Source organism: Erinaceus europaeus, chromosome 5 (genome assembly GCF_950295315.1).
Source record: "Erinaceus europaeus chromosome 5, mEriEur2.1, whole genome shotgun sequence".
NCBI classification, from domain to species: Eukaryota; Metazoa; Chordata; class Mammalia; order Eulipotyphla; family Erinaceidae; genus Erinaceus; species Erinaceus europaeus.
The window spans coordinates 33,944,640-33,968,297 of record NC_080166.1 but is presented as its reverse complement, the minus strand read 5'-3'; the positions used below and the strand labels follow the sequence as shown (position 1 = coordinate 33,968,297).

General features: G+C 38.7%; 1 protein-coding gene across 5 annotated transcripts in view; it reads left to right on the top strand.

Annotated features, from left to right (window-relative positions):
- ZFR (zinc finger RNA binding protein) overlaps window positions 1-23,658 on the top strand; it is a 79,136-nt gene that overhangs the window by 11,273 nt on the left and 44,205 nt on the right. For 3 of the 5 annotated variants that reach the window (XM_060191207.1, XM_060191206.1, XM_060191204.1), the window contains 4 exons: window positions 8,126-8,408; window positions 10,704-10,848; window positions 13,794-14,012; window positions 21,473-21,720. In XM_060191207.1, the coding sequence (XP_060047190.1) occupies window positions 8,126-8,408; window positions 10,704-10,848; window positions 13,794-14,012; window positions 21,473-21,720 (895 nt within the window). Of the gene's footprint in view, window positions 1-5,845; window positions 5,870-8,125; window positions 8,409-10,703; window positions 10,849-13,793; window positions 14,013-21,472; window positions 21,721-23,658 lie in introns of all 5 variants that reach the window. The other 2 variants (XM_060191205.1, XM_060191203.1) reach the window with 1 other exon arrangement.

Genomic DNA, 23,658 nt, shown 5'->3' with positions numbered 1-23,658 from the left:
ATTGGACTATGTCCAAGGCATAAAAAAATCAATACCATTAAGTCTCAATTTTTTTCCTGACTAATCTATATACTTGATGTGCTTTCAATTAAAAACTCAGCCTATAATTCAGGTAACTTGATAAAGGGATTCTAACATTGACAGTGAAAAGAACATATAGTCTCTAGTCATCAGAGTCTGTTTAGATATGATAAAGGGAGGGTTTATATTACCAGATACCAAAGCTTTAATAAACAAGAGAATGTGGTATTGGTATAGAGCTAGACACATAGATAGCTGAATTATCAATAAAATTGAGATTTTCGGGCCAGGATGGAGACGTGACTCAGAAGTGGGTCATGTTCCTTCCAAGTTTGAGACTCTGTTCAATTGTCAGCATCATATAAAAGTGGGATGGGCAAAAACTAATGGATTATCATGGTGAATTTGTGCTCTAATTGCTTGCTCTCTCATTGAATAAACAAGTAAAATTCAAAACTAGAGATAGAGTTATACTTGTTGGCAGTTGGACTAGATGTGTAGCTGGCTAAATAAAGATGTGTAGCTCAAAAAGCAAATTCAGTAGTTTTTCAGATATGCCATCATATTAATCAGAAGAGAGTCCCTGGGTTTATTAATAAAGTATTTAACAAAATATGTTAGAATTATTTACCCTTTTGATTACAGGTGAATGCATATGCTAAATGTTTTTTTTTTCTTCCTGATTTCTTATATATATAATTTTATTTATAAAAAGGAAACACTGACAAAAACTTTAGGATAAGAGGGGTACAACTCTACACATTTCCCACCATCAGAGCTCCATATCCCACTCTCTCCCCTGATAGCTTTCCTATTCTTTAACCCTCTGGGAGTATGGACCCAAGGTAATTGTGGGATGCAGAAGATGGAAGGTCTGGCTTCTGTAATTGTTTCCCCAATGAACATGGGTGTTGGCAGGTCGATTCATACTCCCAGCCTGTGTCTCTCCTTCCCTAGTGGGGAGGATTTTACCCTTTTTTTTTTCTTTTTCTTTTTTTTTTTTTTCATTTCTTTCTGAACTCGTTCCCTCTCGCAGAGCCTGCTACATAGCTGCTCACCTACTTAACATCTCTCCTGGGTTTCTGAACACTTTCCAGGATTCAGTGTTTTGTTTTTTGTTTATTTTTGCTTTATTATGGTAACTATTGCAGTTTATCTTCACATAATTCCTTTTTTTTTTTTTTCAATTTTCTTTTATTATCTTTATTTATTTATTGGAGAGGGACAGCCAGAAATTGAGGGGAAGGGGGAAATAGAGAGGGGGACAGAGAGATACCTGGCAGTACTGCTTCACCATTTGCAAAGCTTTCCCCCAGCAAGTTGGGGCTGGAGGCTTGAACCCAGCTCTTTGGGCATAGTAACACGGGCTCAACCAGGTTCACCACCAGCCAGCCCCCCCCCCCTTTTTTTTTTTTTACCAGAGCACTGATCTGGCTTATGATGGGGCAGTGGATTGAACTTGGGACTTCAGAGCCACAGGCATGAGAGTTTCTTTGCATAGCCATTATGCTATCTACTCCCTACCCATAGTTTTCCTTTTACAAAAGATGTGTAGAAGGTAAACTTCAAACCTTAAATGTCAAGTTTTAGTTTTTTTTATTGTCTTTAGTTAGGTACAGATTTCCACATTCATGATAGCTTTTCCTTAAATTTTGAAGGTATTACCTTTTATTTGCTAGCCACTAGTGTTATCAGTAGGGATTTTGGTTTTCATTTTGTTATATTTAAGGAGCCTTTTTACTTCTCTCTGGAAACTTTAAGGGTTTGTGTTTACTTATTGTCTTGATGTGCTGTGAAGTTATGGATACTTCTTATGGTTCTTTCATATTTTTGTACTGTAGGTCCTTTGAATCTGTATCTGTGTCACCATTCAAAAATGGGAAATTTGGGGGAATGTAGAAATGAGAAATTTGATTTCTTTCCTCTAATTTTTTTTTTTTAAACACCAGAGAGCTGATGTGGGGGTGTGAGTTTAAACCTGGGCCTTTGGAACCTTAGGCATGAGTCTCTTTGCATAACCATTATGCTATCTACACCCTCATCTGATTTTTTTTTTCCCCGCCTTTAGGGCTCATTTTAGTTGGATACTTTGTCTCAAATTTTATACCTTTGTCTTATCTTCAGTCCCCTAATTTCTAGAGTCCTTGACTCTGCTGCAGTAGACACTAGTCTACTAAAAAACACTGTTATTTTTCCCTTTCTTTGTTAAGTTCTACCTATAAGTGAAGTCATCTGGTATTTCTCCTTTTCTTTCTCACTTATCTCAGTTAACATGATTACTTCACATTCTATCCAAGATGTGACAAAGGAGAATTCATCGTTTCTCACAACTGAAAAATATGTATATATATTAAAATATAAATATGTATATATGTGAGAATTATACACATACCCTGTCATCTGTCACTGGACATTGGGGTTGTTTTTAAGTTTGGGCTGTTATAAATAGTGCTAGAAATATAGGTATACATAGATTTCTTCAGATCGGTGTTTTTTGTTCTCTGGATCGATCCCTAGGAGAGGGATAACTGGATCATACAGTAGGCCCTTTTGTATTCTGGGGACTCTCCAGATTCTTTTCCACAGGGACTGAACCAATTTACATTTCTACCAACTGTGGAGAAGGATTCCCCTTCCTCACATCCTTACTTGTTTCTCATTTGCTGTTTCTTGCCCTTTTTAATGTACAACATTCTCATAGGTGTAGAGTACTTTGTCTCTTCAAATACTTCTAATACATATTATTTACAAAATAATAGCTAGTTGGAGTTTAAAGGTTTTTCTTTGAGGGCTGGGTGGTAACCTGTAGGAAGCAATTGTTGTAGGTGTCTTTCTCTTTCTCTACCCTTTCTATCTTTGACTAATAAATAAAATTAAACATTTTTGAGATTTATTTATTCTTTTAATATTTATTCCCTTTTGTCACCCTTGTTTTATTGTTATTATTGTTGTTGATGTTGTCATTGCTAGATAGGATAGAGAGAAATGGAAAAAGGAAGGGAAGACAGAGGGGGGGGGGGAGATAGACACCTGCAGACCTGCTTCACCACCTGTGAAGTGACTCCCCTGCAGGTGGGGAGCCAGGGGCTTGAACCAGGATCCTTATGCCGGTCCTTGCGCTTTGTACCACGTGCACTTAACCCTCTGCACTACCGCCCGACTCCCAAGATTTATTTTTATTTATGAGAGATACTAGAGCTCTGGCATATGCAGTACCTGGGATTGAACTCAGGGCCTCATACATGGACAAGCTTTATTTTACCACTAAACTATCTATCCAACTTACTTATTTTTACATTTATTATTGTTTATTTGTTTCATTAATTCATTTTTAGTGCTGACATAATACTAACTGAAACTTACTAGATTTTTTTAAAAAACATTTATTTGTTTATTAATGAGAAAAATAGGAGAAGAGAGAGAAAGAACCAGTCATCTTTCTAGTACATGTCTTGACGGGGATCGAACTTAGGACCTCATGCTTGAGTGTCCAGTACTTTATCCACTGCACCACCTTCCGGACCACAGCTTATTAGATTTATTTATAGAGGATACCATCATCCAAATAGAAGAGGGCCTTTCATAAATGCACAGGATTTGGCTTTTATCTTCCTTTTTATTTAAGAACTAATATAAAGAAAACAATATAAAGTTTTATATTTTACATAGAAAAATCATTTAATACCTTCTGTTCTAAGATTCCAAACTAGGCAAAATCATTGATTTAAATTATTTTGATTTACTAATTTGTAGTTAACATGTCCTGAATTTTAAAACACAATCTTATTTAGGGGCCTGAGTAAGGTACCTGTGGTACCATGAACACTACCAAGCTTTGAGCTCTGATACCACATGGGAGATGCTGTGGCAGTGGAGAAACTTTCCGTAGTGCTGTGGTGTCTCCCCCACCCTCTTTTGTGGGAATGAGAGAAGGTAGCAGGAGTAGCAAAATTAAGCGTGTATTTAGTTTAATTTAATTTAAGCACATGGCTTAATTTAGTTTAATTTAAGCACCTGGTTGAGCACACACATTACAGTGTGCAAGGACTCAGGTGCAAGCGCCTGGTCTCCACGTGCAGGGGAAAAGCTTCATGAGTGGTGAAGCATGGCTGTAGGTGTCTCTCTGCCTCTCTTCCTCTCTATCTCTCTCTCTCCCCTCTAAATTTCTCTGTCTCTGTCCAATATATAAATAAATAAATAAAATATTAAAAAAAATAAAAACATAGACAAATATGGCCTGACATTTCCAACAGCCCAATAAAATCTGTCCTTGAGTAATGTCATTTTTTTAGGTGCTTAAATTAAATTCACACGCACACAATAATAATAAAAGTAAACTTACTTAGCTTTAACCACAAATATTTAACTGAATTGGAGTGCTTTCTGGTCAAACAAGGCATGTAAAAGGCAGTTTTTTTCCTATGAATAGTTGGATGTGAATGAGAATACCCAGCTTTAGTATAAGATAGTAAGCCAGAGAATTTCTATTCTGAAGAGCAGTCAGCTGTCCTCCTGGCTCCTTTATAGTACTTGGATGATACTGGCCATTGACAGAGGATATGGTTCCAACTTTGATGATATGTAGGTATCTGATTATACAGAGTTAGGCTGAGCAGTCTTAGGGATGTGTATGAGTAATCACTAAGTGTATGTGTGTGTACATATATGCATACACACATAAACATATGTGGTCATCACCAGGGCCTCACCACTCTGGCTCTGCTTATTTCAGGTTGAGACAGAGAGAAAAGAGAAAACTACTTGCAGTTCTGAAGCTTTCTCCAGTGTGGTGAGAGCCAGATTCAAAACAGTGTTGCCCACCTGGCAGTACAAGCACCCCCTTGGGAGCTATCTGCCCTGTCCCACTGGCATACTTTTAATAAGGTTCCTGGAAAGTGTGATTATCCAACTTACTATTTAATTTGTGGCACTTAAGAGTGAAAAAAGCACTGTTACTATGCTAGGACAGTCAATCTTAAACCAAAGTGTATAGTCATGACCCATGCAGGAAGAATCACATGAACTTTTCAGGTTAGCATCAGAAACACTACAAGTTAAATTGCCTGCCTAGGGGACCGGGCAGTGATGGTTCACTGCGTTAAGCACACATAGTAGGAAGCGCAAAGACCCCTGCAAGGATCCCAGTTGGAGTCTGCAGGTGTTCATCTTTCTCGCCCCCTCTCTGTCTTCCCACTCCTCTCCATTTCTCTCTGTCCTGTCCAGTAAAATGGAAAAAACAGCCACTAGGAGCAAGTAGATTCATAGTGCCAGCACTGAGCCCCAGTGATAACCCTGGAGGCAAAATAAATAAATAAACAAACAAATAAATTGGCATTTCTCTTCTGTTCCTGCCATGCTTTTTGTCCATTAGAACAGTTTTTGAGACACAGGACATGGGCCCAGAGTGTAGGAATCCAGCACTAATGTGAATTTTTATGTAAGCAAAATCCCTTCTGTTCTGTGCAGTCTCATGTGTGAAATCCTGTTAGTAAATATTAAATAAAAGTTTTATAGAACTGCTTGTGTATATATACTTAAAATATAATTCTTAACTCTAGGATATTTGAAGATGTATAATGCTACTGACATTTTTTCAAGAGATAGTAAGATGTCAATCACAAACCACTATGCAATTGAAACTTCCTTTTCCTATCTTATAGTTACAGCATATGAAGGAAATAGTAACTAATTAATTGTCAAAATATGGAAACTTTCATCCAAGTATAAATTATAAGAGTTTCTTTGGACTCTGTTCTAAGTTTCTGTTTTTGTTTTCTTTTTCATATTGGGCTGAAATCTGCCACCCTTCCATCATTGGTTCTAGTTCTGTTCTCTGGAGCAGCATGGAGTAAGTCTCTTCTATTAGAAGGCAGCTATCATATCTTCCCCAGTCACCTTCTAGACTGAATGTTCCTCAGTCCTCCACTTTTATATGAAATAATACTGACATTTCTAAACTTCATATTGCTTCCTTTGAATGCATCCTAAGACCAGTACTTTATTCACTATGGCAAGTTCTTGAATAACTTTGTATTGTTCAGTGTCATTTCATTCTAATGTTGATGAGGAAGAAAAAATCTTGGTCAACCTTGAACAAAATGACATTATTCAAGGACAGATTTTATTGGGCTGTTGGAAACATCATGACATATTTGTCTGTCTTTTTCTCTTTTTAAATATTTTATTTATTTTTTATTAGATAGAAACAGAGGAATTTAGAGGGGAGGGAGAGGTAGAGAAGCACCTGCAGCCCTGTTCCGCCACCCATGAAGCTTTTCCCCGCAGGTGGGGACCAGGAGCTTGAACCTGAGTCCTTGTGCACTGTAATGTGTGTGCTTAACCACATATACCACTGCCTTTGTCTATGTTTTTCTATGCTAAAATGTGTCATGACTTTTCTGACAACCCAGTATTACATGTCATCATTTCACTAAAAGTTGAAGTTTCCCAGAACCTATCAAACACATTGAGTTAGGAAAGGAGGTTCCCCCCCCTTCCTTTAATTCTGTGCCATATTTCAGTGGTATTGTGCACACCAGTGAAGAATGTCCCTTACTGTAACTGTAAGACACTCTAATTTACTGCTGCAACTTCCGTCTATGGCAGGCATTTTTTTTTCCCCCCTTAGCTATTCTTAACTGTTGGCTCACTAAAACTCACAGTCAGCTAAAACCTGTCTGCTAAATAACTGCTGGGGCTCTCCTTTTTTTAGAAAGCATTTCTGCCTTGGTGCTATAGCGTTAGCAAATAAGTGAATTGTTAAGTATTCAGAAAACCTGAAACAGCTGATAATGTTCTTTGGTTTTTGTTGTTTGTTTTCCATAAGCCGACATCTATAGAACATAAATATTAATAAGTCTTTAAAAGTTTTGGTACTTTGGTATCAATTTAAAAAAATAAGGGCTAGAGATGTAGCTCACTGGTACATCATGTACTTTATGAGACTCTAGATTTGATTCCCCAGTGCCAAAACAAGCAAAAGTTAAACGTTACTCTAAGAATTTTAACTTTTTTTTTAATTTAAGATTTGGAAATTTTTTTTTACCTATTTGAGGTTTAAATGATTATGGCCATAGTCCACTTTAGGTCAGTCCTTTTACAACTGTGTTACATTTTTTTCTCTGTTTTTTTCATGCATTATTTAAAAAAAGAAAAACAAATGTTATACTACTCTGCCTATAACCTGGAAAGTTTATTTAATAATAGATACTATTACAGATTTTTGTACCCTAGAGCAGGTTTTCTCCTTCTTGGCATTATTAACATTCTTTTGGGTAATACTTTTTTTTCTTTTTTCCTTCCTATTTTATCAGATAAGACAGAGAAATTGAGAGGAGAATGGGGAAAAGGGAGAAAGATAGATCTGTGCAGACCTAATTCACGTCTTTTGAAGAGTAGGGAGCTGTGGCTCAAACCTGTGTCTTTGCCCACATTAATGTGTGCCCCCTCTTTGAATAACTCTGTTGTGGGTAACAGCTCTGTGTCTCGAAAGATGTGTCACACACCAGTACTGGCCTCTGCCCACCAGATGCCTCTGGTACACGTCACTACCACCTGTTGTGCAGTTTGGCCATCAAACATATCTCTAGTCAAGATCATATGTCATGGCAAAATCTCCCCAGTTACCACTGCTCTCATCAGTGTATTAGAAATATTTCTGAAGTCAGAAGTATTTCTGAAGTCAGTTAGAGTATAGTTTCTGCCTTATATGTTTTCCATAACTGGGGTTGTAATGCTGTATTTTTTAATATAATTACTTTGGTGAGACTTTTTAAAGTATGGAACATAATAAAGAGCTTTAGTATAACACATACTTTTAAAAATTCCTAGTTTGCTCATTTTTTCTTTTCTTCCTAATACTTCTTTGCCCCACCAAGAATCTCATCACTGCTTTGTAATAATGATCTGTGATCTGAAACAACATCTAATGTATTGAAATTAAGGAATAAGTACTATATAATAATAGATGTTGATTAGCAGCCTTCAAATGTTTGATCTTTTATAGTTTGTGATCAGATTCTTGAAAATGTTCATTTTGTTTAAATTGATCAAACTTACAGATTTTAAAATTAAATTGTGTTATGTTTATTCTTCTACAATCTAGCCAGCAGCCGGCTTCGGGTGTAGCCTATTCTCATCCAACCACTGTTGCTAGCTATACTGTTCACCAGGCCCCAGTAGCTGCTCACACAGTTACTGCTGCTTATGCACCAGCAGCCGCCACAGTTGCAGTTGCCAGGCCTGCTCCAGTAGCTGTTGCAGCTGCTGCAACAGCTGCCGCCTATGGAGGCTACCCCACTGCACACACAGCAACTGACTATGGCTATACCCAGAGACAGCAAGAAGCACCACCACCGCCACCGCCAGCTACTACTCAAAATTACCAGGTAAGAGACCTTCTAATCTGGGTAGTGCTAACATACAGACTTTAGAGACCTCCAGTGTATGATACAGTGTTCTAACCCGTGCTTCTGAAACTTAAGTTTTTCAGAATATATTTCTTCTAATATATGCCTATGTTTTGTTTTTAACATACTATAAGTTTTACCATCTTTAAACTGATTTATTGGTTTCATTTTGCTGCTAGAGTTCTTGCTAGGGCTTGGTTCCTGCACAATGAATCCACTGCTCCTAGTGGCCTTATTTTCCTTTAGAATTTTTTTTTCTTTTTTTCTTGGATAGGGACAAATTAAGGAGGAGAGGGGGAGAGAAACCTGTAGTACTGCTTCAGTGCTGATGAAGCCCCCCACCCACAGCTAGGGACCTGGGGCAACCCAAGTCCCTGCATGTGGTACTGTGTGCACTCAGTTGGGTGTGCCACCATCTGGCCTGCTAAAATATGCCTTCTAAAAGTGAGTTTATATCTGATTTAGGAAGATAATCAAAACATTGTTTATTTGTGATAAATTTTCTAATAACAACCCCTACCTGTTCTCCATTTTTTTAAGTTTTTTAAATAAATTTTTAATATTTATTTTCCCTTTTGTTGTTGTTATTGATGTCATCGTTGTTAGATAGGACAGAGAGATGGAGAGAAGAGGGAAAGACAGATGGGGAGAGAAAGATAGACACCTGCAGACCTGCTTCACCGCCTGTTGTTAGATAGGACAGAGAGAAATGGAGAGAAGAGGGAAAGACAGAAATGGGGAGAGAAAGATAGACACCTGCAGACCTGCTTCACCGCCTATGAAGCGATTCCCCTGCAGGTGGAAAGCCGGGGGCTCAAACCGGGATCCTTATGCTGGTCCTTGTGCTTCACGACACCTGCGCTTAACCCGCTGCACTACTGCCTGACTCCCTTATACTCCACTTTTTTAATATTTATTTTCCCTTTTGTTGCCCTTGTTTTATTGTTGTTGTAGTTGTTGTTGTTGATGATGATGATGTCGTCATTGTTAGGACATAGAGAAATGGAGAGAGGAGGGGAAGACATAGAGGGGGAAAGAAAGATAAGACACCTACAGACCTGTTTCACCACCTGTGAAGCGATCTGCAGGATGGGAGCTGGGGGCTCAAACTGGGATCCTTACGCAGGTCCTTGCACTTAACCCACTGTGCCCAACTCCCTCCATTTTATATCTGTGTGTTTTTATTTATTTATTTAATGTTAGAACTTGGGTAGTTAAGCACATATTTTTGCATGTCGGAGTACCTTAGTTCAAGTCCCTGCCATCACATGAAAGTAGTACTGTGTTGTCTCTTATTCCATCACACTCTCCCTCTCTACCTAGAATTAAGGGAGAGGATGGTTGTTGGGAACAGTGTGATAGTGCATGTGCAAGGCCCTGGCCAGCAAAAAAAAAAAAAAGCAGTAATGACAGATAAGTTTTTAATTTGTTTTAATGAGAACAAGAGGGAGAGAGAACCAAAGCATCATCTGTTTTCCTTGATTGATTGGTTGATTGATTGATCAGTTGGGGGGGGGGAGCAGAGAACCAGAGCTTCATTCTGGCACATGTGATACCAGGCATTAAACTCTGGACCTTCATGCTTGAAGATCAGAAACTCTATAGACACTTTACCACCCACCAGGCCTTCCATCTGTTTCTTACTTAGGATGTTCTGAGGGACATAAAAATCTAATTCTTTTTGCATTGTTGATATGCTATTAAATTATTACTTGATTAATTAAACTTGGTTTTAATTTATTTCAACTGTTTTTTACTTGTTAACTTTTAGAATATTTCTTAAATTTTGGTCCATCTGTCCTTTTCCTAATTTTTACAAATTCTTTGTGAAGAGTATATGATACCTTTTTCTGGGCCATACCAACTTCTTTAGCTTTTCTATTTGCATACTTCCCCAACTCTAAAATAAAGTAACAGACTTCGTCCACTCTCCTTGGTATTCACTGCCTTGGAGAATGGAATAGTGTTTCTTCTTTCTAGACTTACCTTCTCAGTTTTATATCAGTAGTAAATAAGGAAGAATGAAAAGAAAGCTAGCACAGTTGCAGAACTTTGAACACTTGTCATTATGTACTATGGGATTTATCTTCAAGGCACAATTACAATTCAGTTTTCTGGTTTTGATCTCATTTGATAAAAACCGAAAGTGAATCTTTTTGTATTTTACTCTCATGCCTGGGTACATATTTAGTAGTAGTTGTTGTTGTTATACTTTCATAAAGATGACTTTTCTCTCGCCACTTCACTCACAAATTTTTTTTTCCATTTCTTTAGGATTCATACTCCTATGTAAGATCCACAGCTCCAGCAGTAGCTTACGATAGTAAGCAGTACTATCAACAGCCAACAGCAACTGCTGCTGCTGTAGCGGCTGCTGCCCAGCCTCAGCCATCTGTTGCTGAAACCTACTATCAGACAGGTAAATGTTGTTTGTATGCATGGCTGAAGTGTATAACTCAAGGGTTTTTGTTGTTGTTGTTGTTTGTTTTTTAATGAAACTGTTTTGAGACATTTGAACTTCAGTTGTGTTACATCACCTTGAGAGGTAGGTAGATTCTAGCTTTTGTCTTCTTTCTCTGCTAAAATGCCTTTGAGCCCAAGAAAGAAAAGGCCCTGAAACTAATTTATGATATCCATCTCTTCCTACTGAAATAATGTATACAAAGCAAGTTATGGTAATATCTTTGGACCAGTTGTTAGAAAGGGAGGAGGAAGCAAGTAGGGCTCAAACATGGGCTTCATTGCAACTCATATCCTAACTAGTGAACTTGGCCTCTTAGATATGTTTGTCAGAAATGTCCACAATGTCTGCCATAATAACCGGCTAGACTCTTTGTGGGCTGGTATTTTATTTTATTTATTTTATTAGTGGTTTAATAATTATTAACAAAATTGTGGTATAAGAGAGGTACAATTCCATACAATTCCTGCCATCAAAGTTTCATATCCTCTCCCCTCCATTGGAAGTTTCTCTATTTATCCCTCTGGGAGTATGGGCCAAAGATATTTATTGGGTACAGAAGATGGAGAGTCTGGCTTCTGTAGTTGCTTTTCCACTGTACATGGGTGTTGACAGGCCGAGCCATACCCCTAGCCTCTTTCTATCTTTACCTAGTGGGGGAGGACTCTAGGGATGTAGGGTTCCAGGACACATTGGTGAGGTCATCTGGTGGACCAGTATTTTTAATTAACCTTTCTCTGATTGATGACAGTTGATTCTATTAATTTTTGAAGGTCTGGGGCCAGGTGGTGGCGCGCCTGGTTAAGCACACACATTACAGTGCACACGGACACGGGTTCAAGCCCCTGGTCCCCACCTGCCGGGGGAAAGCTTCACAAGTGGTGAAGAAGGGTTGTAGGTGTCTCTCTGTTTCTCTCCCTCTCTTCCTTCCCCTCCCCTCTGAATTTCTTTCTCTATATATCCAATAATAAGTAAACAAAATAAAATAAAAATATTTTTAAAAAATTTTTTTTGAAAGTCCTTAAATGTAGTTAGATATAGCCTTAAAGCCTCGGATTAGGAAAGGGTAGAATTGACTTTCATTTCTTCCTTTACAATTAACAATGGGCAAGTGATTTTTATTTCTTTTCTTTCTTTTTTTTTAATTAATTAATTTATTCCCTCTTGTTGCCCTTGTTGTTTTATTGTTGTTGATGTAATCGTTGTTGGATAGAAGCAGAGAGAAATGGAGAGAGGAGGGAAGACAGAGGGGGAGAGAAAGAGACATCTGCAGACCTGCTTCACCACTTGTGAAGCGACTCCCCTGCAGGTGGGGCATCTTTGTTTTCTTATTTGTAAATGAGCTACTTGATCCATGTCTCTAGTGTATTCTAAACTCTATTCATCCCTTAAAAGTATATTTAAAATACTTTGAATTATAATGACAGCCTGCTTTTCTTAGGGTCTTTTCCAGTGATTCATGGGTAAAGTGATCATTAGTGAACTGCCTAGTTAATCATCAAGCAAAGTTACATTGTACTTAAAAGTATTGAATATCTGAAAGTCAAAAGACCTTGATTTTAGTCAGAGCTTGATATTGACTGTTGCTTTTCCAAGTAATATAACTTTTGGATATTAAATTCCTAATGTGAGATATTATTCTCACTTGGTGTTGTGACTCAGATTTCATACCAGTTAGGTAAGCTTTTATAAACTGCTAAGTGCTATTCAAGATATCTTTACTTAAAATTAGTTTGCTCCACCTAATATTTTTGCCTTTCTCAAAAAATTGTTTGTATTCATTAGTGATCATTAATGATTTAGTAGTTAATAGTAAGACTCATAGGGTCCTTAAAGTATACATTTTTTTTGAATATTAAAAAACAGCTGCTCTCAGACTATTGACTTGTAAAGCATTAAGTTAGTAACACTTAATTTGGAGTTAGATTGAAGTCCACTGTAGTAATCAGTAAAATTTGGTAGATAAGTAGAACTGTTTGTTTCCTTTTTCTTTCTTTTTTTTTTTTTCTTTTTCCTTCTTCTTGTCCGCCAGAGCACTGCTTAGCCCTGACTTATGGTAGTGTTGGGAATTAAACCTGGGACTTCAGAGTCTCAGAGTCTTTGCATTAATCATTATGCCATCTCCCTAACCCACAGAGAGTTTTATATAACTAAGCATTAAAGGGTTGGGGGTATAGTATGAAGGTTATGCAAAGAGACTTTCATGCCTGAGGGTCTCAAGTCCCAAGTTCAGTCCCCCACATAAAGCCATAAACCAGAGCTGAGCAGTGCTCTGATTAAAAAAAAAAATAGAAATAACTAAGCATTGAAAATGCCACCAGTGGAAGTATAGTCTTTGAGACTCTTTCTGCCCCATTAATAGTGAAAAACAGGGAGTTGGGCGTTGGTGCAGTGGGTTAAGCGCATGTGGCGCAAAGCGCAAGGACCTGCTTAAGGATCCTGGTTCGAGCCCCCGGCTCCCCACCTGCAGGGGAGTCACTTCACAAGTGGTGAAGCAGGTCTGCAGGTGTCTTTCTTTCCCCCCTCTCTGTCTTCCCCTCCTCTCTCCATTTCTCTTTGTCCTATCCAACAAAAATGACGTCAATCATAACTACAACAATAAAACAACAAGGTCAACAAAAGGAAATAAATAATAAATATTTTTTAAAATTTATTTAAAAAGTGAAAAACATAGCGCTCAAGTTATTTTTTCTTTTTTTCACATTGATATCTAATATTAATAGACTATATCTGTCCATTTGTTACAGATTTGCTAAAATGTGATTTTGAAAATAGGTAGAAGGTATGAATATGTTAGCATAAAACTTATAATTAATGGTATATTTATTTTGGTTTTTAAGGCAGTTGGTACAGTAATTAGTGGTCTACCCTTTTAATTTTCTGGTATCTCTTTCCTATTTTAGCCCCCAAAGCAGGTTATAGCCAAGGTGCAACTCAGTATACACAAGCCCAACAAACTCGACAGGTGACAGCCATAAAGCCAGCTACACCAAGTCCAGCTACCACTACTTTCTCCATTTATCCTGTATCCTCCACCGTACAGCCGGTAGCAGCAGCAGCTACTGTGGTGCCATCCTATACCCAGAGTGCTACTTACAGTACCACAGCAGTTACTTATTCTGGTAAGACTAATGAATTGTGTTTAAATGACTCCCAATAAGAATTGACTTAGTTGATAAGTATAAATTATATGCATAATGACAACTAAGTTGTATGATTTTTCTCTCTTCGCTCCTTCCCCTCTCTCCCGTTCAGGAGATTTTGGCCGAATGATTCCTAGATATTTGAAGGCTAGTTATGAGTCCTGGATCTAGTATTGTAATTAGAGAAAAATTGAAAATTCAAGATCAACATTCAGGAAATACCACTGACAAATTACTTATATTGTTAATTTTTTTAATTATTATCTTTATTTATTGGATAGAGATAGCCAGAAATCAAGAAGGGAAGGGGTGATAGAGACACCTGCAGCCCTGCTTCACCACTCATGAGGCTTTCTCTGCAGGTGGGGACCAGGGGCTTGAACCCAGGTTCTTGTGCACTGTAATGTGTGTGCTTAACCAGGTGTGCCACAGCCTGGCCCCTGTGTTGTTAATTTCAGTTCTTTATTATCAAAAATAAGTTTTGGTCTGGGAGGTAGTGTAGTGGACAAAGCATTGGTCTCTCACTCATGAAGTCCTGAGTTCAGTGCCCAGCAGCACATAACATGTACCAGAGTAGTCCTTCCTCTCCTCCTCTCTCATTAGTAAATAAATACAAAGAAAATGAAAGGAGGGGAGGGGATGGCAGGGCCGTCTTATGACATAGGAGGTGGTACAGTGGCACAACTTAGAAATATTATTAGCCTTTATAAATGTCCATAGGATGATATATAGTAACAACTCTAGTAAAGAACTATAGAAATGATCCCTGTATCTTTGCATAACCATTATGCTGTATACCTCTCCTCCAAAATAGTAAATTTTTAATTCTTCAGAAAAGTTTAGAGGGGCCAGGCAGTGGTGCACCTAGTTGAGTGTACATGTTACAGTGTTTAAGGACCAGAGTTTGAGCCCCCTAGTCCCCACCTATAGGGGTAAAGTTTTGTGAGTAGTAAAGCAGTGCTGCAGGTGTCTTTCTCCCTCTCTACCTCCCCCTACCCTCTCAATTTCTGGCTGTCTCTATCCAATAAATAAATAAAATTACTGAAAAGAAAAGTTAGAAAAATATAGTACAGAAACTGCCCATATACCTAATTCATTATTAATATTTTATCAGTTTTATCTATGATTTTTAAATGAATTCATTTTTAATAACCCCTAACCATAGAATAAAAACATTTTTATGACCACAGTGCAAATGTTGAATGATGGAACTGGACATGGTTACTGTCAAATTTCTCCAGTTGTCCAGAAATGTCTCTCCTCCCCCCCTTTCCTTTTTTCCCTTTCTGCCAGAGTAAAATGTTACAGGTCCACTTTTGCTTTCCCTTCCCTAGATTCACATAAAGGAATAATGATTTCTTAATTGCAGTCTCATTTAGAAACCAAAATTGTTGCTTAAAAATAGTTTTTAAATGCCTGTATGGTATACTGTATTTTAAAGTTTCTATTTGGGAACATTTATTTTTATGTTAGGGGGAAACCAGAAACCACAGTGGGTAAAGTAATTTCACATGTAAAGATTTATATAACTCCCAGTTATTTCCTTAGGGTAAATTCCTAGAATTGGAATTGTTAAAAAGTCTCACTTGGGGGTTCAAATAATGGCTCAGCTGGTAAAGTGTATGATTTGCCAGGCATAGGGCTTTGAATTCAGTCCCCAGTCATACCATGCACATTGCCAAGAGAACCTCATAGGTATTGTTGCATCGCTTTGACCTTTCCCCATTCCAACTTTTCTCTCTCTCTCTCTCTCTCTCTCTCTCTCTCTCTCTCTCTCCCTCCCTCCCTCCTCTCTCTTCTCCTTCCCTTTTTCTCCCTCCCCCTCGCACACTCATTCCCTTTCCTCTCTCAAAAATACATAGAGTAAAAATTGTACTGCAAAGTGACTCAGTGATATCTCATATTTGAGGCCTTCATTTTTTTCTTTAATCTTTCCTTCCTTCATTCCTTCCTTCCTTCCTTCCTTCCTTTCCTTCCTTTCTTTTTCTTTCTTTAAAAAGACTTTATTTGCTAGAACTATGATATCACTCTGGCATATGCAGTTCCAGGAATCAAACACACACCCTCATGCTTGAGAATTCATTGTTCATCTACTATACCACATCCCAGGCAGCTGCCTTCAGTACTTTCTCTGGCACTACACACAGACACATACTAATGCATCATTTAAAATATATGTGATACATTATGTGAAATTGCAGTACAGATCATTATAAAGTCTTCCAAGTTCTATATCTGCAATTTTATATTAGCTATTAATATAATCCAATATTTATATAATAATATAAATATTTATTTATTGTTCTTTTTATCTCATTCAAATAGGTTCTTAGTATTAGCATCTACTAAACGAAAGTCTTAGATCATGATGAATTTACTACTAGTTTTGTTGTTGTTTCTGGGGCTTTACCACAGGGTCAATTTTGTCAGATAAACAAAGAGAGCTATTTAACAGAAGTACTTAATTGAGACCATTACAATATTTAAAAGTTGAACTTTCACTTATATTTGTTTTTCTACAGTAATTTTTATTTTAAAAATGTATACTTGTTTACTAATGTTATGATTTTTAATTAATTCATTTTTTGATTAGTATTAAGAAATTTAAAGTTATGTTCTATATCATAGTTCTAAACTGATTCACCTTTCTCTGCATATTTTTAAAAGTTGGTCTTTGTATAAAGTTAACAAGATAGTTTTTATAGTTAAAATAACTCATTATTTAAGAGACCTCACAATCTCTTGGTCTGACTTCAACTGTATCTTGATAATTACCTCCTTTGTTGTACATTTTTAATGTAAAAACAAAACAAAAACCTAAAGTCATCCAGCATTATGGAATTCTAGCACCCTTATCCCATCTTGCACTTATAAGTAACATTTATTCCCTTTTGTTGCCCTTGTTTTATTGTTGTAGTTATTATTGTCGTTGTTGTTAGGACAGAGAGAAATGGAGAGAGATGGGGAAGATGGGGGGGAGAGAAAGATAGACACTTGCAGACCTGCTTCACCACTTGTGAATCGACTCCCCTGCAGGTGGGGAGCCGGGGGCTCAAACCAGGATCCTTAGGCTAGTCCTTGAGCTTTGCACCACATGCGCTTAACCTGTTGCACAACCACTTGACTCCCTTCGATCTCTTTTTGAGATCTCTTCTTAGTTTTCTCTAATTTGTCTTCAGTCTTGCTAATTCTGTTTTCTACCTCGTTTATTCTATTCTCTCTACCTTGTTGTTTTTTGTAGCTCAGCTATTTTGTGACCCTGTTCTGATCCTATATTAGCTTGTTCAGCTAGTTGTGCTTTTTAGCTATTTCAGCTTTCGGCTCTCTAATCACCTTCAGATAGCGTTTTCTTTCAGAATCTCATTTGTTGTTTCCCCATTTCTGATGACATTTTTTTTTAAAATCTTTATTGGATAAGGACAGCCAGAAATCAAGGGGGAAGGGGGTGATAGAGAGGGAGAAAGACAGAGAAACACCTGCAGCACTGCTTCACTCGCAAAGCTTTCCCCCTGCAGGTGGGGACCAGGGCTCAAACCCACGTCCTTGCGCATTGTAATACATGCGCTCAACCAGGTGCACCACCACTCGACCCCCTTCTGATGATACTTCTTTCGAACTCTTTCTTCATTCCTGTGACTAATATCTCAATTGGTGTTTATGTTGTCCTCATTCTTATGTGCTTTCACCTTTGGGGGGGGCTTTTATCTGGGCTTCTGTTCTGGTTCACTTCTCCAATGTTTCTTCTTGGTTGAACCATTGTATATAGTGTGTTATGAGGTCCCTCTCTCAGTACTTTTCAATCTACTGATCACTCTTGCCTGGATTGACTTGTGTCTAACTAAGGTACTTAGAGTTCACAGTTGTAGAAATTTAACAGTTGTTTTAATGTTATCTCAATCCCTGAGTTAAAAGCACAGTGGCTGTTAAAACCTCTTTTGTTCTTTTTCTTTCTTATAGGCTATGGGAGCTTGAAGGCTTTTTAACACCTAAGTAGTTTTTTTTTTTAGCTTAATTACTCACTCCTGACCCAGAGAGAAAGCAGAGTGGGGGAGAGAAAGCACAGTTGGTTATGCACAGAGACTCATGCCCCAAGGATCGAAAGCCCCGGGCTCAATTCAGCTTTTCTGCCAGCAGCCAAAGCCAAGCCAGGCAGCACTGCTTGGCCCTGTGAGTTTCTAAACAAGTCCCATTTATAGTCTGTGGGTTCTGAGGCAATTATTCACTGTGTTTTCATCAAGAGAACAATGTGGAAAAGCTCCCACTATTCAGCCCCACTGCTAGACCACCAGGGTGTAGATCTTCTCCTGAGTTTTCTGGTCAGTTCTCTGCCTCCCGCTGTCAGCACAGATCCTCACCACTGCTGCTCCAGCCTCTGAGGGCAGTAGCAACAGATATTCACCGTTTCATTTGGTGAGCCTTAGGCTAGTCCTCTCCTCCCTTCAGCAGTCTTTTTGTTGGCAAAACAGGAGGTGGTGCCCTAACTGGCAAACTGCCAGACTGTTATCAGTCACTCGGGAGTAGATATGGGTTTTAGCCCCTGGAATCTCTCCTTAGACTACTCTCTGTCCACAAGCCACACGTGTTTGCACTCACTGGTGACTTGGTGGGTGCCCAAAGTAGTCCTACTCTCCGCTTGTTGCAGACTCAGGTGATGTTCTTTGGTAGCTTCTTGAAGGCATACCCTGACTCTTAACACCTTTCTTTATACTTCCTTAGTATCTGGCATGTTTTTGTTGACTACCTTATATAAAAGGAGATAGGTAAGGGCTCACTTGGATAGTGCACTACCAGGTTGGGGGAGTCTGGCATCCCACTGTGTTGTTTTGCGCCACGGAGAAGAGAGAGAGGAGGTCCAGAGTGAAGAGGGAACACAAATCTTTATTTGCGCTGGCACCTCAGAGTTGGGTGCTAGAGAAATAGGTGGGGCCACGTGGAGGTAGCGAAAATGGCCGCCTCACACAGTAACCTTTCCTGCGTCTGAACACCAAAGTTAAGCGCTGGCAAGAGAGCCAGGTACGGAAGAAGAAGGGCTTTTATAGGAGTAGCTTTCACGAGAATGGGAAGGGGGAGGAGTAACCATAGCACTCCAGGATAGGATAATAACTCTCGTGAGAATGGGAGGGGGGAGGAGTGACCAAAGCACTCCAAATATCGTGGGGAAATAGACAGTGCTGTGAGGGCACAACATGGTGGAACAGGCGCTTCGAGAATGTCCCAACTCTCGCAGGACCGCAATAGCCCGAGGGGACATGGCAGGTGTGATTGCATCTGCACAATTTCCCAGCATCTCCCCCTTTCCTTTTATCTAATGACCAGGGCAACAGTCTGTAAAGTATATGAACTACTCAGGGTCAGTCTATGAAAAACCAGCAACGTGAAGGGAAGGAAGCTGCTGTAAAATTGTATCAAGTGTCCAAAGGGTATACCAGCAAGTCCGATAGAAGTCTCAGTCCAAAGTAGGCGACTAGGGGGAGAAATGGCAGGGGATGAAATGCTGCATGAGGAAGGCCTCTGGAATTCTGCTTTTCTGTAGAGAGTGAGCTGGAACCACCAAAACGTGACAGGTCAAAGCAGAAGCAGGAAAGGCAGACAGGCAGTAAAAAAGTTCTGTCCTTGGAGTCTGTGAATCAGGTTCTTCAGATCGCGTCAGGTGACATCTAGGGTTTCGGGGGGGGGGTGCCACTGTAGTCGTGCCATCTAGTGGGTGATGTCAGGGTGTGCAGGGGTCCAGATGGTTTTTTCCGGAATTCCTGTGGAAGAAACACAGTCTGCTTCTCGTGGTTAGCAGGGCATCTGATTTGAATGCTTTATAGAAAAAGAGGTTTGGTGCCTTAGCCAACTGAGTATTGGGGGATGTATCTTTCCTATTCATTTATTATTATTATTTTATATTATTTGTCATGGTAGTCAGCCGTTATCTGGAAGGTCCTGGGTGATTCATGGGGAAAAAGAACTTATCTTTTAACAAGGACTCTAAGGTGTAGGGAAGCGAGAATTTTTTTTTTTTTTTTGATATTTTGTCTTTTGTTGCCCTAGTTGTTTTATTGTTGTAATTATATTGTTGTTGTTACTGATATTGTGGTTGTTGGATAGAACAGAGAGAAATGGAGAGAGGAGGGGAAGACAGAGAAGAGGAAAGAGACACCTGCAGACCTGCTTCACCGCCTGTGAAGCGATTCCCCTGCAGATGAGGAGCCAGGGACTCAAACTGGGATCCTCAAGCCAGTTCTTGCACTTAGCGCCATCTGCGCTAAACCCACTGCGCCACCGCCCGATTCCCAGGAACTATCTTTTAATATAAACTCTATGGCCATGGCAATAGCAACCTTGAGGGCACATGTTTTGATGTTTGGCGGACATTGTTTTGTGGCAGAGCGGACTGTGCCTGTCTTAGGTTGGAGATCAGCATTCTGTCTTACCCGTTATTGGAACACCTGGTCATTTTTGCCCAGTAGTACCAGGTGCCCTGTTTTAGGTTGATTGGTTAGCACTAGTTTCCCTTTTACCCGTCATTGGCTAGCCAGTCCTCTACATGGTGGACGTTCTGATGGAAGGGGGCAAATCCTCCACAGCAACTCAATATTCTGCCATGTCCAGCCTATGATAGTGAGTTTGTATAGGTTTCATCTTTATGGCATCAATCTGTTGTTGCAAAAAGGCCATGAGCTTATTAAAAATTATAGGACCGTGGTCTGGGAGGTGTCGCAGTGGATAAGGTGTTAGACTCTCAAGCGTGAGGTCCCAAGTTCGATCCCTGGCAACACATGTACCAGAAAGATATCTGGTTCTTTCTCTCTCCTCCTCTCTTTCTCATTAATAAATAAATTTAAATGTTTTTTAAAAAAAGAATTATAGGACCTATTGTGAGCAGAAGAAGTAAAACAAGTTAGGGTCCCACAACTAAGGGTAGACAGGTAAGGAAGGGGGAATGTATCCATTGGTATGAAGAGGTAGGATCATATCTCAAGTCTTAAGGGAAGCATTCAGTGGATGTGATGTCTAGGGGAACAACCATTTGTCTTTGGGGGTAGTAAAGGATGTCTGTGGCATTGGTGATGTTATAAAGGGAAACATCTTTAAATTGTTGGCTGACAAAGGCATGGCTTATGGTGGCAAGACAGGACCACTGCATTGAGGGAAGATTCGGTGCTACGGTTTGTTTCTTCTTTCCTTATCTCCTCTCTATCTTTCTGCCTCTCAGTCTCTGGAAATGTCAGCCAGAGCTGTGAAGCTTTAAAGGTGACCAAAATAATAATAATAGTAATAATAACAAGTTAAAACAAGTAAAAGTAGGTATTTTTCCACTGCGTTTTCATCAATATACATTATTTGTAAATATGTACGTGCAAACCTACTTTTATTACCCATATTATTTCACAGCATTTGAGTTGGCCTTGTGTGATTATGTAACATTGTCTTTGATTTTTATCTGTAAACAGGTACATCTTATTCAGGGTATGAAGCAGCCGTGTACTCAGCTGCATCCTCCTACTATCAACAGCAGCAGCAGCAACAGAAGCAAGCAGCTGCAGCCGCTGCTGCTGCCGCCGCCACAGCTGCCTGGACAGGGACCACCTTTACTAAAAAAACACCATTCCAAAATAAACAACTGAAACCAAAACAGCCACCTAAACCACCCCAGATCCACTATTGTGATGTTTGTAAGATCAGCTGTGCTGGACCACAGGTATTTTTAATGCTACATGTTCTTACCACAAGTCTTCAGTGGTTAGTTTTGATAGAACAGTACTTGGTACTTACTTGCATGATTGCAAAAAGGGAAAAAAAGGTTTACAGTTTCTCTCACTAGTTTTTAGTAATATATAAACAGGTAAATTAAAGACTTGCTCTTTAAAATTTATAATTTTTTATTCAAATTGGGGTTTAATGGTTGAGAGTATATTTAGTTGTTTTTTTATTTCTTTTTAGCACCCATAACTTGCTTTGTAGGACCTTTTTATAAAATTCTTCAATGTAACATCTCCTTAACTCTTCTGTGACACTGGTTCATTTTGTGCTTGTGAGGGTATATAAATCTCACAGCCCAAAGGAAGACCGTAGAGGCCAATTAATTTTATATATTGGGTTGTCAGAAAAGTCATGATGTATTTTTCTGTTTTTATATGTAAAAATGTGTCAAGACGTTTCCCTTATTTTAACCAGGAAATGGTTTCATTATTGTATAATAATGGAGGTATAGATGCTTGCATTGATCCAAGATTAAGTATGAAAGGGAAGGGAATAGACTATTAGTATTTGAGGATTGATTGTACCTTATTTTGTGGTGATGCATGAGTGACAAATATGGACCTAGAAGACTTATTAAGTCCAAAAGGGTGGATCGAGACACTAGGGTGATAGGTTTGCAGCAGCATTTAGAGTAAGTTTATATGAGACCAACCACTAATTGGGTTGGGGGTGGGAACTATAAAGAAATAGGTCAAGAATACTTGTATAAGTCACAGGCAACATCTTCAGGAGTTAATGAGCTTTAGTCAAAGTGTCATTGAAATTGTGAGCTGGGATCAAGGTAAGGACATAAGAAAGGAAAAGAAATAATGTTTCAAATTTAAGGAGCCCCGTGACTCTAGTCCTGGTTTTGTCAACTTCTTTGTTTCCTCACTTCTACAATAAGGACTTGTCCTAAATACTTGAGATTCAAGCTGCTTCATAGACCCACTTTAGCCTACTGCAGATAATGAGAGAAGAATCAAATGACTGAGTTTTAGGTCTTCCTCTTTTGTTAAAAAAACAAACTCACACCAGTTTTCCTTACTTGTATATTAAGATTTCATTTGGAGAAAAGATTGTCTTGTTTAAAAACTTTGAAAACCAGGGATCAGGAGGAAGTTCACCCAGTAGAGCACTCACTTTACCATATTCTAAACCTAGGTTCTAAACCCAGGCTTCATATGGGAGTACCAGACATGAGGAAGCTTCACATCAGGTGGTGCTGTAGTATAGCTCCTCTTTGGTTCTGAGATTGAAAAGGGGAAAAAAGGAAAGAGTTTCCCAGGAATGGTAGAATCTACTCAGAAATGTCCTGGCAAAAAAATAATGCTTTAAATTATCTCTGAAGTTCCACTCAGCTGTATCATTATATAGAACTGTATGCTAATCAGCTAATCATATGTCTGTCCTAAAAGCAATTTTAAAAAATATGAACAAGGAATAATTTGACCCCAGGCCAAAAAAACTGCCTTGTAGTCCTTATTAAACTCTTATTATGATAATTGCTTGCATTCAAGATAATTTTAATGTGTAATTTCTCGTGTGTGTGTGTGTGTGTGTATGTGTATGTATGTATGTATATAATCTCTGTCTAGTACACAAATTCTTGAAAATGAAAGCAGTTTTCTTATGTTGATATTATGGCTGTGTTTGAAAGTGCTCTCGTAGCTGGGGAGATGGTTTACTGGGTAGAGCACAAAACTTGACTGAGGCCATGGATTTGGTCCCCAGCATCACATATGGGAAAGCTGTGCTCTGGCCTGTCTCCCTTGAACAAAAGAAAAAAATACATATATTTCCTTCTTTCTTTTTTTTTCCCTTTTTCCTAAGTGTTTTATATATCATAGTATTAAATAAATGAATTAGTAAGCAAAGCATAGAGAACACAGATCAC